The sequence below is a fragment of the Phragmites australis genome, chromosome 1 (assembly GCF_958298935.1).
Source record: "Phragmites australis chromosome 1, lpPhrAust1.1, whole genome shotgun sequence".
Lineage (NCBI taxonomy): Eukaryota > Viridiplantae > Streptophyta > Magnoliopsida > Poales > Poaceae > Phragmites > Phragmites australis.
The window spans coordinates 49369782-49386116 of NC_084921.1; the positions used below are offsets into that span (position 1 = coordinate 49369782).

At 43.9% G+C, this 16335-nt stretch overlaps 1 protein-coding gene across 1 annotated transcript; it reads right to left on the reverse strand.

Moving 5' to 3' along the window:
* Window positions 1-4778: 4778 nt before the first annotated feature.
* LOC133924708 (AT-rich interactive domain-containing protein 1-like) lies at window positions 4779-10886 on the reverse strand. The gene is made up of 3 exons (XM_062370372.1): window positions 10330-10886; window positions 5618-6342; window positions 4779-5365 (listed from the first exon to the last, which is right to left on the reverse strand). Exons 1-3 carry the CDS (start codon window positions 10717-10719, stop codon window positions 5329-5331), a joined length of 1152 nt encoding a protein of 383 aa, XP_062226356.1. The 5' UTR covers window positions 10720-10886; the 3' UTR covers window positions 4779-5328.
* Between the last annotated feature and the right edge of the window lie 5449 nt (window positions 10887-16335).

Consider the following 16335-nt stretch of genomic DNA (forward strand, 5'->3'; position numbering starts at 1 on the left):
GAAATTGCTAGGCCGAAGACTGCAGAGGCAAATTATAAAGTCTTCCTGCAAAAACAAGCTGAAAAGGAAGCCTCTAGGGTGGAGGTCCTTCAACAGGATATGACCATGGAGGTCATAGACAATTCTGTTAGAGATATTGATAACCCTATCTCAGAAGTAATGGAGCCCACAAGGAGTGACCCTATGCACAAAAAGGGAAGAGCCAGACCAAAGAAAAAGGTCAAATGAGGATACTAATATAGAATGTCAAGGGGTTAGGCAAGCCTGTAAGGAGAAAACATATAAAATATTATATTTCACAAGAGAAATTGGATATCATAGGTATCCAGGAGACTGTGAAGAAGGACTTCATAGTCAAAGACCTTAAAGATATTACTGGAAGTGAGAACTTTGTTTGAAGTGTTCTCCCAGCCTATGGTCATTGTGGAGGAATCTTAGTTTGAGTCAAAGAAGACTTGATGGTACCAACCTCAGATAGGAATTCATTACAGTTTATGGCCCTACCAATCGCAACAGTTCAGAAGAATTTATTTGTGAATTGGAGGAGATTTATGACAATGTATCACTACTTCTCCTTTTGTGAGGGGACTTAGGACAAAAACACTAACAATATAGATCAGAATTTGATGACCTCTTTAATGAATTTATCTGAAATTTTCACTTAAAGGAAGTGAAAAGATCTAGAGCTAAGTATACCTAGACCAATAAGCAACTAGCTCTAATAATGGTGAACTTAGACAGATTTCTTATGTCTAGGGACTGGGACCAGCACTTTCTCCTGTGTTATGCATGGAGGCTAACTAGGGTTGGTTCAGATCACAATACTATTTGTTTGGATTCAGGGGAATCTGGATCCAGAGGTGCAAGTAATTCGCCTTCGAGAGATAGTGGCTCTTAATTGACGACTTCAAGGATCTTGGTCATCAAAGGTGGCTGGAAAAGAAATCAAGAAGACATGTTGATGGTTATTCTATGGATAATTGGCATGATAGCCTATGTGAAATCAGGCAATTCATGAGAGGTTGGTATAGACAGCATACTGGTGAGCAGATAAAAAACAAGTAGGATATGCTGGCTAAGCTGACCCTGCTGGATGGCAAGACAGATGTTGATGGGTTGACTATGAAGGAATGGGGGAGTAGATACAACTTAGAGGTAAGCCTTGAGAAGATTCTCTCCATGGAGGAGATTCTTTGGAAACAGAAGGGGGGGGGGGGGGAGACCTTGATCAAAGAAGGGGACAACAATACAAGATTTTTCCATATGCTAGCCAATGGGAGGAGGAGGAAGAATCTGATCTTGTCTTTGAAAACTGATCAAAGTCATCAGCTCTCAAGTTGAAATTAGATTCTAGAGAGGGGCTCAGGTTACATGACTCGTTCTAAGAAAACCATAATAGACTGGCAACTGAAACTAGAGAGAGTTTGACTCAACACTTCTCTACTCAAGAGATTTAGGAGGCCTTCAAAGACATGAAAGAAGATGCTGCTCCTGGACCCAATGGTTTCACTGCTACTTTCTTTAAGATCTTCTTAGCATGGTTAAGGAGGATATTTTTGACATGTTCATAGACCTCCATGCAGGGAGGTTGGATCTGAAAAGAATTAATTATGGTGTTATAACTCTGGTATCTAAGGTCAAGGAGGCTAATACTATCAAACAACAGACCTATCTGCCTACTCAATATAGAATACAAGAGTTTCACCAAGGTCCTAAATAACAGACTGACCCTAGTAACCAAGGAGGTTATTGGCCCTAGTCAAACTGCCTTTATCAAGGGTAGGAATATCTTAGAAGGGGTGGTGATCCTACATGAAGTCGTTCATGAATTAAAAAGAACAAAACAACAAGGGGTGTTGATAAAAATTGACTTCAAAAAGGCCTATGTCAATGTTAATTAGAATTTTCTGGATGAAGTCATGAAAGGGAAAGGGTTTCCTACTAGATGGATAGATTGGGTCATGCAAGTTGTCAAAGGAGGCAGGTTTTGCATTAACATTAATGGACAAAGGGGGCCATACTTTATAACCTACAAGGGTTTAAGACAAGGCGATCCCATATCCCCTTGCTGTTCAACATTGCTGTAGATGTTCTTGATAGGCTGATGAACAAGGCTTCATCTAAGGGCTTGATTAAAGGGGTGGTTGACTACCTGATTCCAGGGGGTATCACCCAGATTCAGTATGCTGATGACGCAATCCTGATGAGTGATGGTTCTGATAAATATATCCTCAATCTCAAGATCATCTTATACTGCTTTGAATGGCTTCTGAACTTAAAATTAATTTCCACAACAGTGAGATCTTTGTTTTTGGAATGAAACAGGATGAACAGAAAATGGTGGTAAATATGCTCAATTCTAAACTAGGACAGCTACCATTGAATATATGGGTATCCCTATATCTGACCACCATTTAGGAAATACTGCCTCAACTGAGTTTTTAACAAAAATGACCAAAAGGTTAGACCTATGGAAGAGCAAAAATTTGACCTATGAGGATAGATTGACCTTGACAAACTCATGCGTAACTAGTTTACCTCTATACATCATGAGATTCTACCTCCTACCCAAAGGGGCACATAGGAAAATGGATACTATAAGATCCGGATTTATTTTGGAGGTGATGAGGATGTAAACATATATCATATGGCCAAATGGGTAGCCATATCCAGACCTAAAGACTATGGGGCCTTGGCATCCTAAACACCATGATCATGAGTGAATGCCTTCTGGTCAAATGGGTTTGGAAGGTGGTATTTGGCTCAGAAGACATCTGGTGCAAGCTGCTAAAGGCCAAATATATGCTAGATGGTAATTTTTTCATATCCAAGCAGAGGAACACTTCACAGTTTTGAAAATGCCTACATAATGTCAAAAATCTCTTTCAATGGGGGGTTGTGTATAAGGTTAACAATGGCAATAAGGTTTTTTTCTGGAAGGATGTGTGGCTAGGAGAGACCCCTTTAAAAACTCAATTTCCTGGCTTGTTTGGCATGTGTGCTAACGCTGATGTTGTAGTAGCTGATTGTTGGGGTAATAATGAGTACGAGATCCAATTTAAAATGAGTCTAACGGCAAATGATCTGCTTCAATGGGAGGAACTGTTACACAAGCTGCAAAATATCTATTTGAATGAAAATGAGGATGAAATTGTTTGGCCTCTGGATAAATCAAGAAGATTTACCACCAAATCTTTGTATAAGTTCTTGACTTTTGAAGGGGTGTCCTGCAAGGGGTCTAAGACAAAGCTTCCAGTGGCCACCTCCCTCAAGAAGAGTGGTTGGAAAGGAGGCATGAATTGCTGCCTATGTGATGAACCTGAAACGGTCAACCACATCTTCTTTGGATGTGTGTTGACACAATTTACTTGGAGTACTTTGAGAGACATATATAGCTGGAATGGGTTCCCCACTTCGGTAGCTGACTTATGGGCGAACTGGCTTCCAAAGTTTTTCAAAATTTCTCAAAAGCTAGGACTTTTCCTTTTTGTAGGGATTGCTTGGGCTTTATGACGGTCACAAAACACCATGGCGATCGAGAAGAAGTTCCCCCAACAAGCCTACAGAAGTGCTAACCCTCACTATATCCTTCGTGCAGAAATAAAGTATTCTTCTCCAAAAAGGTGACAAGGCCAAGGTGGGAGAACCTTAGATCATGTTCGAGAATGGCTACGGAGATTCACTCCAGCTAAGAGGGCTGCTAGTGATGTCTACGAATTATAACCTGGTGGCTTGTTCTCCATGTGTAATGGGTCGCACTTGTCTTTGCTTCGGTTCCTAGTGTGCATATCCTTTGTTTCGCTAATGATCCTAGTTGTTTATAGATCCTTTGTTTCATTGATTAGGGGCCCTGTGGTCTGCTGATGCCCCCAGCTGCCTTCTGTCATGTTTATTTTCTTGTACTGTTATTTGTAATATGTTATTTGGTTTTCAATATAAGCTGAGGTAATCTCTGTTTAGAGATGGCAATGGGGTCCCAAAACCCGAAATCCGACGGGTAACTACTCCATTAGGGGCCAGGTATAGATCATTTTTCATACCTGCGTGTCTATTAATGGGGAAAATCGTTACCCATCGGGTAGAGCGGGTACGGGTCTGTTCTCCTACTACCCGTACCTGTTCTACTACTACTCGTACCCGTGTACCCAATCGGGCTAGTTGGGTCTAGGTGGGGTTCCGCCGCCCCTCCCAGTGGCTTCCGCCACCGTTGACTCCTCCTCCGTCACCCCTCCCTGTTGCCACCGCCACCTCACCCTCTGTCGCCCCTCCCGATCGTTGAGTGTGAGTTTTCGGGTGTGGGTAACCCGTCGGGTACTCGTTACCCGCACAGGTATGGGTATGGGTATGGGTAAATATCGTACCCGTGTGCGGGTATGGGTATCGTAGCGGGTGTAATTTTTTTATACGGTTACGGGTACATGATGGTACAACCCAACGGATCTAGATCCATTGCCATCCTTATTTCTGTTAAAAAAAAAGACATAGAACAAGCAAGTGAAGAACGTTCTGCACTGGATGCTCAATTTCGAGAGCTGCGTGTGCAAAAGAGCAGGCCAATATCAGCTCTCTAGAGAGCATAACTTAAGATGAAACATTTGAATTTCCCATTACCTTCTGAAATTCTGGGTCCTGGACTGGAAAATAATGACGCACCAATCATCATCCTTCTCTTTGCTTGAATGTTGAAAGCCCACACCGAAGGATATTTATTTCTTAAGCGCCAACTGAATTATGTAGGAAAAATTGTACACGGACAACACAATATAACAGCATGTGCATGAATCTTGCTCACAGCAAGAAAATGAGGTGCATAAATCATTCCGCAGGAGGCAGCGTCCGTGTCGTAAGGAGAATACCTCTCTGCACCGAGATATGATTTACAGGGCAAATGGTTGCTGAAAGCATCAGATGAGATAGTGGCTTTTGGTTAAAAGCCTTACATGATTTACGGGTCAAATGGTTGCTGAAAGCATCAGATGAGATACTGGCTTGGTTAAAAGCCTTACATCGACCCTCAAGAAAAAAGGGTAACAAAACAGTTCCTTCACTTCTAGCTTCCCCCTCCTTTTTTTCTTTGATTTTTTCTTGTACAACGGGAACAATTTAGCTCACATGAGCTAGTTGCAACTGATTGCTTGCCTTGAGAGAGGCATAGAAAATGATTTGACACTCGATTAAGTTTCTGCTCACAGAGGATGGCTCAACTTGTTTATGCTCAGATTACGATCACTTGGAGCAATGCTACACCACTAGATGCAATGGGTATCTCAACATAAACGAAAACAATGGGCACATGCAGAAAAGCATGTCAGGCAGCTGTCAACAAAATCATGAATCCTTCTTTATATCCTGGACATCTTGGGTCCTGAAATAAAACGTACCAAGTCAGCAAAACTCAACATCATTCTTAACAGAGCACCAATACTTTTGCAGGAAGTAGGTAAATGCTACTCTTACAGAAGAGTAAATGGTAGTTCAACCAGCAGCGCGTCCAAATAAAATGGGACTTTCAACATATGCAGTTGATAATAACGAGAAACGTGAACCAAGATATTACATTATTGTACCCTCCTACACAATCATATGGGGCCATGAGAAGAAAGGTAGAAACCGGTACCTCTGAAGAGAGCTGGAGCCTTCAGGTTGATCTTCATCCTCCTCTTCCACTTCGTCTTCATCACTATCAATTTCCAGAAGACTCAATCTGCACTGGCTCAGCACTCTTCTCATCAGGAACACATTCAAGTAGTACTTTACCAAATCTATCCTGGGCTTTGAGGAAAAATGTTTTGACGCAACTGCCCAAAATGTCTTATGGTCCATAACAGGAACCAATCGCTCAAGTGCATTAAACTTTAGTTGCTCGTCACGACTCCACAACTCAGAAATCTCCTCACCCATCAAATCAAACTGCCATTCTGTGAACGCTTGACCAAGTTCAGACCGTAGCCGATCTCTCGCTGCATTAATGTGGTGCTGTCTGCAGAAGAAGGATCCCGGATAGGGGCAACTACATGATTCTGGCCTTCCCTGGCCAGCAACTGCAATATTGGTTTTGTAAACTTCACCTTCGTGAGGCCAAATTCTAGTTCCTAGCATCTTTGATGTATCTGGGTCACTCCTGTAGCATGAAAGTTCTTCCCTTGAAGGCTGCCCAGTCCAGACAGGTACCTCCGCCTGAAAGTGCTCACCTACTCCAATCTTTTTCCGCTGTGTAAGGAGCAATGATGCCATGAGCTTCATTCTCTTGGCTAGCCTCTCCGATTTCCTTGTTGGCATATTCATGCACCCTTTCATTTTTTGTTTGCCCCAGTGGTTATTGTGAGCTTTGTGCTTCCTTTTCTGCAAAATGAAAATTGCAGCAAGGTCTAAAATAGTAAGAAAAAGGCGACTGCATCAGACATCTGGGTGCAAAATGGAAGCGACTATAACAAGAGATTTGAACACGATCTAGTAAGGAAACTGACAATAAGGGAAGTGATCAAACTTTGATTGCTTCTCAGGAAAGGGAAATTCTAAAACACAGACTGAAGAAAATTTGAGTACATAGAAACACAAATTTGCCAAGTATACAGAAGCAGCTAGCTCCCTGCTGTATTGTTTAAACAAGAAACCCTTAACTTGGTTTTCGCAATGCCATCATCCTTTCCAAAGAAGCAATAAATAGCATAATTATAACTCAGGAGTATCCATTTTTACTCCAGGTATGAACAAATTCCAGTGAATTGTTTAGAAATACATAATGCATCGGGTAATGCTAATGTAATGTACTACCTCCATTCGGATTTAGATGTCGTTTTACGGTTTGGACAATAGAACAAGGCAGTGATTAATATCATGATTTGATGTGCCTACCCCTCGGTATATCTATCGATTCATTAACTCCACTGGCCAAGACCCTCATTAATCACAGCCAAAGCCCCAACTCACAACAACCAAATTAAAGCCGGTGGGTTTGCCTAGGTGGCGGGGCGAGGCACACGCAAGAGCAGCCATCCGGTGCAGCAAGGCAAGCCTGAGCGCGGTTGTCGTGCGGCGGAGGTCGGAGACCAGCAAAACAAAAATGCATGGAATCGTCGTCCGCAATCAGCACGGGCGCATGGCCAATGGCAAGAAAACATGGCGTCGTCATCTTCTCGCTTGACAGATTTGCTTTGTTTCATCTTCCTAGTTCATCTTGGCCTTTTCTCTCTCTCTTTAAATCAGGCCACATATATTATAATCTTGCATTCCCTAGAACTCGTAATACTCCACTACTACTCCCTCCGTTTCGCAATGTTTGTCCACGTCCACCATTACGTACAAATCAAGGAATACTGAAATTGAGTGAAAAAATACATAGAAATGATCATGCTACCCCTAATTAATGCAAGGATGAGAGCAAGTAACTCACCAGCGTTAGAGTAAATACTTGCATGCACTCAAGAGCATAGCAGAAAAATGGAACATAAAGCATCTTTGGTTACCGCAATGGACAAACAATTTGAGATAGATACTCCTGATGTCATGGACAAACATTGTGAAACAGAGAGAATAATCAATTTGGGGCCTACCATGTCTCTAAGCTTTAATGATGGCAAGTGAACCATCTTCAGCAGCAATTAACACACTTGTTTCCTCAACAGTCAAAAGCTTGTGCTAATACACATGTAGTGTACTAATCTCTCACCAAAACCTTGGGACTCCTCAAAATTTAATAGGGGCTATTTGGGAAGAGAATGCCTAGAAAACCGAGAACGACATCTATTTGAGAACAAAACTCAAATCCTAAAACGACATCTAAAAGAGAACGGAGGTAGTACATGCCTAGGACTTTAGCATTACTGGTTTGATGCAAAACCAAATATTGCAAAGTTGCACAATTATTCAGCAATTTATGAAACTTTCATTGACCTTATCTTCATAATATCATTTTTTTTCATGTGAACAGAACAAAAGATTCTCAAAATAACCAAATATGTGCTCAGCAAGTCAGAATAGGCACTATGTATTAGGTTCCCATTGATATCACAGTGGTTTTCCAAAAGCACTTCAAATTCTATATTTTTGGGATATCATAACTTTTTGGAAGTATGTTTTTGGAGTTGTAATGGCAAAATCTTAATAGAATTGGAGAAAAAATCATAACTAGAATCCACAGTATATCCACAGTATGCGGCAAGGTAGCCACAAAAAACTGACCCTTGTGTCGTACACTGTTATGTTCAGACTATACATTATATTGCTCCTATGCACAGTAAGACATGTTTCTTAAGATGTTCCATTAAAATCTATTAACACTAAAGAGTAGCTACGTAAGCATCCCCATCTTGCTAGGGTCAACAACAATATAATCAGTAAATATTGTCACTAACATCACCACCTGGGCAACATAAAACCGGCAAAGCTATTCCACGACAAGTACTTTTTACTACCGCTAGTCCCTGGTTAAACAAGCAACGCAAAGGTTACCAAAACATTCTTAGTCCTGAAAATTTTACAAACTAATATGTGGTCCCTTTCAAATATTTCTCTCCACCTATTTCCTGAGGTGAAGCAAGTATCTTGGTGTGGGGTCAATTGGCCAGGCAAACATGTTGCATGTAGCCCTATTATGTACTGGAAAGTGCACAAAAATAAGCACCCTGGACATATACATTCAATCATTCACCAACATGTAATGATTTTTGGATTCCATCAGTACCACTCTTTTTCTCTGTTGTAACCTGAAAGATGGGCATCAGCCTCAAGCACAGGACATTAGAACTACAATTGTTGCTTGTCCCCAACCTGACATATTGTTAACACTTGTCCAAGTTCTTCTCTACCTCACAACGACCCCTCTGCAGTCCCCATCTCCCTTTTAGTTTCAGGCTTTCAGCCTTCAGGTCAAAGCTGGAAATACTACTAAAATGCTTCTCCCGACATTACCCTTTCACATGATTTTCACCAGTTTTATACGGACAGGCATGTGCATAAGACATGAATCTGGTATGACGATCCAGATATGAGTCACTATGCTTGGTAACTCTTAGTATTGAGGAAAATATACTGTTCTTATTTCGATAAATAATAAAGCAATCTTCGTTTACATAAATAGCTTCACATCAGTATTGAAACCATGGTTCAGGATGCATGCCATCTGCAAAGCCTGTAGCTGGATATGCAAGTCTATGTAAAGCCTATAGTTGGGCAAGAATTTCACCATGTTTCTCCAGTGCCTTAAATCATGCCCCCCCCCCCCCCCAAGTTGCAGCCTTCTTGTTTACTTCCCCAATTTCTCTAATTTTTAGTACAAAGGGCATGCCAGAAATTGGAAATATGGCAGGTAAAAATCTTTTGGTTGATGCCATTACTTATATAGCCTCACATGTCATTGGCATGTTCACTAAGAATCTCTGCCAAGTTCATTCAACAATTTTTTTCATGTTAGCATAATCATCAATGGATATAGATTTCCTGACCAACAATTTGCAAATTCAACTAAGAAACATTAAGGGCCTACTTGGTTGGTTACCACACTTTGCCAAACTTCGCTTGACTTTTTGTAGCAGTTGTTTGGTTCATTGCTACAGTTCTGGCATGCTACAGTTTTTTTTTTTTTTTAACTTCTAGACCCCACTATCACGAACTCATTTCTTAGCCAAACCATGTCTAAGGTGTAGCGAAAAAATTGTTGGTCAAACCTTTGATTTGGCAAGAAGGTGTGAACCAAACGTACCCTAAATGCCAAGTCTTAGAGCAAAGGAACACCGAGTCTTGCAAGTCATGGAGCCGAAAGTTTCTCAGTTATTAGACTTGTCAGCTAAAAATCTGATGGGCCTATCCGACATCTTGCCAAAACATTATCTGATGGAACCACCACGGATGCAGGCACTAGTTTTCCGACTAGTGTGTTACTCCATGACACTGTGACACCATAAATGGCGGTTCCTATAAACTTTCCTGACTTATAGCCTTATAGGACCCTGGCTGAGATACTAACATGGTCCTAATCAGGGTTCACCTTCCCAGTCTGGAACCTTCTATTGTCCGGTAGGCACACTGGTTGTCAAAAGGACATGCTTCTTATGCAGTGGCAGTGATCCTCCGGACAGGCGACAGCTGTCATTACCATCCTACGAGCTGCAATCTCCATTCCCAGAAAGCCGGACCAAATGGTACGGCATGGAACAATCCACAGTAACAAAATCATAGATGCAGCCCTTGTCCCATCCATGCCAAGCAGTCGCACAACCAGAGCAGAGCAATCAACAGGCCGCCGAAAACCACATATATTTACTAGTACTTACTTAGAAGCAACAAATTATAATTCAACAAAACAAGAGGGTGTTGTAAGGACCAACTCACCCTGGCGAAGCTGGGGAGCTCCTCTGCGTCCGCCACGTCCTCCATCCTGAGGTAGCGCGCGCGCCGCAAAGCCCGCACCTGCCGCTTCCTTGCCCTGTCCTCCGCCGGCGCGGGCCGCGCCGACACGGGATCCGTGGCTAGCTCCCGCATCCACCGCACCATCTCCCCCAGATCCCCACCCGCCGCGCCGCGCAGCAGGCTCCCCCCGGCGAGCGCCTCGAACAGCTGCCGCGGCTCGCCGCCGCCATGCGCCTGCGCAAGCGGCGGGGCGAAAGCCGGCGATGAGGGGGAGGAGGCACCGGCGGCCGCGAGCCGTGGCTCGCCACCGCAGTGGCCGCCTAGGGCACCGAAGGGGTCGTCGTGGAGCTGGTGCTGGTACATCCCGACCATCGGAGCGAGGTCGCCGCCGCCAGACGCAGACGCGGCCGCGCGGCCGGCTGTGGAGGCCGGCGTGTTGGGGTCGCCGGCCGCGCGCTGCTCGCTGCCGCCGCCTGCACCTCCGACGACGGATGACGGCGGCTTGTTAGCTGTAACTCATAAATTTCGAAACGGAATGTTCTGGGTTAGCGAGTTGGGCGATGTGATTCGTGGGGGTGCCCAGGGGGGGCCACTGGCAGTGAGAGGGATCTTTCCTAATTGTATTGCTAGGATAAAAATTGATTGGATGGATCTATCCTGAGATTTTCTCCTCCTCGCGTCTTTGAGCATAGCTTTCGTTAGATTTTGGGGAGCAATCAAGCAACGAAAAAGAGTGTACAATACGGCGGGGATCGGTCAAATATCTAACTATAATTTATAAATGTATAAAAAGTATATTATATATAAAAATAAAGTACGTTATGTGTATGTTTAATAATTTTGAATATTATAAAATCGAATCTGCGGCGTCGACACTCTCGTAGATATAGTAGGCACGTACTATAAATGTGATTGTTTATTCAACTCGAGAACAACTGACATTCTCACCGGATTTATCTGATCTTTCTTGGTGGAAAAAAATAAATGATTTCTTATCGACTACGATGACGTAAGATGCGGTACAAAACCTCTATATAAGACGGAGACTCAGACCCTCGAAAGGAGACTCTTTTTTCTTCCCAGAGAAGCACAACTCATTTGCAATTTGACGTAAGCACTAGAACCATATGAGATACTCAACGACTTCGTCATTAGTCTAGTTTAGATTCTATCTACTCCTTGTAATAGATCTAGACACATTTTTTTACTTGAGTGAATACAGATATATCATCGACCACATAGGACGTAGGGTATTAGTCTAATCGGGGGTCCAAACCTGTATACATCGCGTGTACCTTGTCTCATGTTCGATTCCTGAATCACAAAGACAATCCATTATTCTTACGGACATATTGTCAGGGAAAAACCCTCGACAGTTGGCGCGTCAGGTAGGTATCTTCTGCTTTTCAAGATCGACTATGTCTCGAGTTCACATTTGCACTGGATTCTTCGACATCGGCTTCTACGACCGCTTCGAGTCACCAGTGATCACTTTTGAATTGCCCCGGGCTGGATCAAAGATCACGTCATAACTATGGTTTTCCGCTGGGACAAACAGGTTGGACTAATCCACATCGGTATCCTTGAGTCCAGCCCATTGTACACGTACCACGAGGTAGGACACCTTGAATGAGATCTCAAGGAGCCCAATGTTTTATAGTCCATGGACACCGACAATGACGCGAGTGGCGATGACATCTCCGTCGACAGCCAGAGCAATCAAATAGATCGACTCATGTTTATAGCTAGAAGAACCAGGGTCCCACCTGCCAATCCGATAGTGGTAGATCCAAACATCGTGGTGAATAACGGCACGAAAATCCTTGAGGATCCAGCGGCAGCGGCCGCCAACACCAGCAATGCTGGAGATATACCGTCAAGGACATATGCAGCCGGAGCTCTATATGCTCCTAATACTATCGATCATCGATGAACCGTAGGAGGACTGGCGCCTCCTGGTCTTCAACGACGGCTTCTAGTGAGCATGCCACCACCAGCACTGGTCCCGAGATCGAGGGATAAACTCCCTCAGGGTGGGTATCATGAGACTTCATCGGTTCGACTGCAGCTGAGCCTTGGCAATGGCGTTTTTAGTACTCCAGATGCTAATGCCCAGAGAACCCATCTGATTCTGAGATCTCTTCCGAAGTTGAATCCGACGAATCCATTGTAACACCCAGTTTTAAAGGAATAAAACTAGGCACAATACATATATGCCAGGATCAAGCTTCATACATGCGTTTACATCATCAGTGTATCATCACAGTGCTAATATTACAATAACGTAATTAACTTAATACAAAAGATCCCGAGGGTCTAAAAAAATACAACGGAACTAAAGATATTCAACGCCAGCGGGGCTTCCATCTTCCACATGCATCAACAGGGGGCACTCTAGCCTAGAATAGCAACTCCGAGTCAAAGTCATCTTTATCAAAGGTTGCAGCTTCATTGATGGTTTCTGAATAGCGGTATAATGAAAGAAAAGGGATAACAGGTATGAGTACAAAAATTTACTCCGCAAGTGATGGGAAAACATACTATGGGGCTTAAGTTAAGGAAAGGTTCGACACGGTTAACTGCACTGAGCAAACTTTAACCTAATGACTCCAACATCATGCATCCTATTTTCTAAATGTGAAGACACCACTGTAACAAAAAGATTGACTCATCGGATTCCATTCGACTACCAAGAATCACCAGGTAATTCCATTACACAACTACTCAACAAACCATACCAACCTTGATCCTACCTAATCCTGAAGAAGTCCAAGTCCGCTCTTGTCCGTGAGTATGGCTAATCGACCAGATTGATACTCTGTAGAGTTTGCACAGCTTTCCTCACGAGTCGTGATTCCCATGTTGCTTCACACTTCCGATGTGTGGAGTCAAGGTCTCACTACAAGGCCTTTTCAAAGCTCCCGCCAACTTGGAGGCACCCACTGAGATTTCACCGCTAACAGACGATTACATCACTGCATAAGCCCCCTCTTGTGCCACTCAACCATCCAACGGTGCCCACAGAGTTAGAGGGGTGGCTAATTAGTTGGCTAGGTCATACCCATATAGGCCTCGCGATTGTGCGGATTCACTTGGTTATATGTTCAAGAACCGGTCCTTAGGACCCCACACAGGAACAAACTAAAGGATGTTGTATAGCATCACCTCAAACCAACCATCCTGTTAGGATCCCTATACTATGTTTCTACAAAAAATTACCACTCCCGATTTATGTTGTATAGGCATTAGTCAAGATTAACATTTTCCCCAACTATGACTGCACTAGCATATACTACAATTTTAAGCCATGGTTAAACAACGGTGACAAGGAATGATCATACAAAGCTAGTAAACCTGAACATAAGATTCTAACTTAGACAAGCATGTATCAAGGAATAAAATAGCTACACATGATTCCTAGAACAGGAGCAAAATATTCAAGGACACTTGCCTTCAGCGGAGAGTTGCTCAAAGTCCTCGAAAGCTTGATCTTGAAGATTCCCGAACTGCTCACCTCCTAAACGACATACCGGAGAAAGCACACAATAAAAACTACTAATAACAGTACAATCAACAGTACTAAAATTAGGTAAAAAAAAACCCTATAAAAAGATTCTACACGATGCTACGAGAAATTGAGCATGAAAATCGTCCAAATCGGAGCTACAAACAAAAGGTTATAAGCTTTTAAAGTTTTAGGGGTTTTTTTTGTAAATTTTACTTAATTTTAGAGATTAAACCAATTATTTTTATACTGAAAATCTGTTTTACTATGCATTGCTCCATAAAACAAATTTGAATTATTTTTATTAAAGAAAAATCGTATGGACCGGGTCCACGTGTGTGTGAACCGAGGGAGGGGGGTCGTTACACAAGTCCACTGAGGACCGGAGGCGCCGATGACCTATGCACAGTGGCGGGTGGCCAGAACGGTGCTCTTGTAGCCGAGGAGCTCCGACGAGTGGCAGAAAAGAGAGAGGGGAGGGCGGCGAGCTCACCCCGAGAGAGAACGACAATAGAGCGAGGGCGTGGAAGCCGGGCGAAGGGAACGGTGGTGGTGGTGGACGGTGCGACATCAGGGACGGGTTCCGGCGGCCGAAAGACGACGACGTGCCCCAGGTTCGACTTCGGAGGGTCCTGCAGAGCCGTAGAACGGGTCAAATCGACCGAAGATGGCACAACCGTGAAGAACGGCGGCGACGACGCAATCTCACCGGAGACGAAGAAGGAGCGGGCAGCGACGACATACCGAGAGGGAAAAGATGGCGTGAGAAGGTGGAAAACGTGTGGAACTTCACCGTGGAGGTGGACAACAGCTTATATGGGCGTGAGGGCGAGTGTAGCGACTGGGGCGCACGGAGAAATGGCCGTCGGCGGCAATGTCCATTAAGACGTCAATTTCATCAATAACTCGAGCAATATAGGGGGAAATGAAGGGGGAAACGGGTAGGGCAACTTGATGGGGGGAGTTATGGCCTCGGATTTTGTCATTTTGGGTAGGAGAGAGGGTGCGGGGGAGGTATGAAAACTCAGCGATAGTGGAGGGGATCGGAGCCGGTGGGGGAAGGAAGAAGGCGAGCCGGCTCGGTTGTGACTTGAGCAGGTCCCATGCGACGGAGAGAGGGGTGAGAGGGGGAGTCCGGCTCGGCCCAGGCGGGGGCGCGGGGAAAGACCGGGCTAAGGCCCAAACGGGGGAGAGGAGAGGGAGCCGGCCCGAGAGGGGGAAGGGGAAGGGAGAGATCTGTGTTTGGGCTGGGCTTTTGAAGTAGATTTGGCCTGGAAGTGTTTAAGATTTTAGGAAATATTTTTCTTTTGATTTTTGAACCATTTTCGCAAAGCGTTTTCAAACGAGCGCCTTCTAGCGAATTTTTTTACAAAATCTTTTTCACGCATAAAAGTCTATTGCAACTATGACAACATGAATGCAGCAAACACAAATATAACCTATGGAATTAAATTTAGAAATTAATTTCCATCTAGATTGAAGAAAACCTACAACTCCTATTTAATTCTAGCAAATTTTAAACTTTTACAAAAATTAAAAATTTAGTGTGTTACATCCTTTAACCACTATGGTTAATCAAGTTATGACCCTACTCGTTGTGGCTCAGATCCCGAGAAAATAATCCTGGTGCCTCTAGGCCTCCCAATTCGAGGAGCCATGACGTGGACACCCTTGAGTAGAAGGGTCGCAAGTAGGCAGCTTGGGAGGTCGACCCTGAGTACTGACCTGCAGGTCGAACTGCAACTGCCCCGTCCATGAACGTATGAATCAGGGAGACCTAAGGAATCTCATCCCTCACAATAGACGTGACTTGCGGGAGGTTATCAACAACAACCTTGAGGAGCGCCATGAGGATGATCTACGCTACAATGATCGTAAATCTCTGGGATGAAACGATCGACATGACTCCCCTGATCGAAGGGACAGGCGTGACATTCCTCCTCCTCCACTTCCTAAGGAATTCAACAGAGGTTGCAAAGCCTGCTTCCTAGAGCTCTGCTCGATGTGGTGGCCTGATAAGTTCAATACGGGCTCGATCCAGAAGTATGACGGGAAGATGAACCCCAACGAGTGATTACAGATCTATACCACAGTTATCCGAGCAATGGGAGGAATAACAAGGTAATGGCCAATTACCTGCTAACTACACTTGATGGACCGACAAGGTCTTGATTGTTGAACCTATCTCCCAACTCGATCCGATCATGGGCCGAGTTGAAGGCTCAGTTCATAGCCAACTTCTAGGATACGTTCGAGCGCCTAGGAACGAAGAACGATCTTCGTCAACTGAACCAAGGAAATGACAAGTCCCTCTGAGACTTCATCCAACGATTCAGTGACTGGCGAAACACGATACTGGATATTTTCGACGAATCGGTTATCATCGCCTTCAAGAGAGGTGTCAAGAACACAGATTTGGTCGGGAAGCTTGCTATCAGGAAGATCCAGAAGATCAAGGAGCTCTTTGAGTTGGCCGATACATC

Coding starts and splice junctions, on each gene's coding strand:
- LOC133924708 (XM_062370372.1), bottom strand. CDS start 10,719: ATGGTCGGGATGTACCAGCACCAGCTCCACGACGACCCCTTCGGTGCC. Junction 6,343..10,329: donor AGCTCCCCAGCTTCGCCAGG/GTGAGTTGGTCC, acceptor TTCATTTTGCAG/AAAAGGAAGCACAAAGCTCA. Junction 5,366..5,617: donor GGCTCCAGCTCTCTTCAGAG/GTACCGGTTTCT, acceptor GTTTTATTTCAG/GACCCAAGATGTCCAGGATA.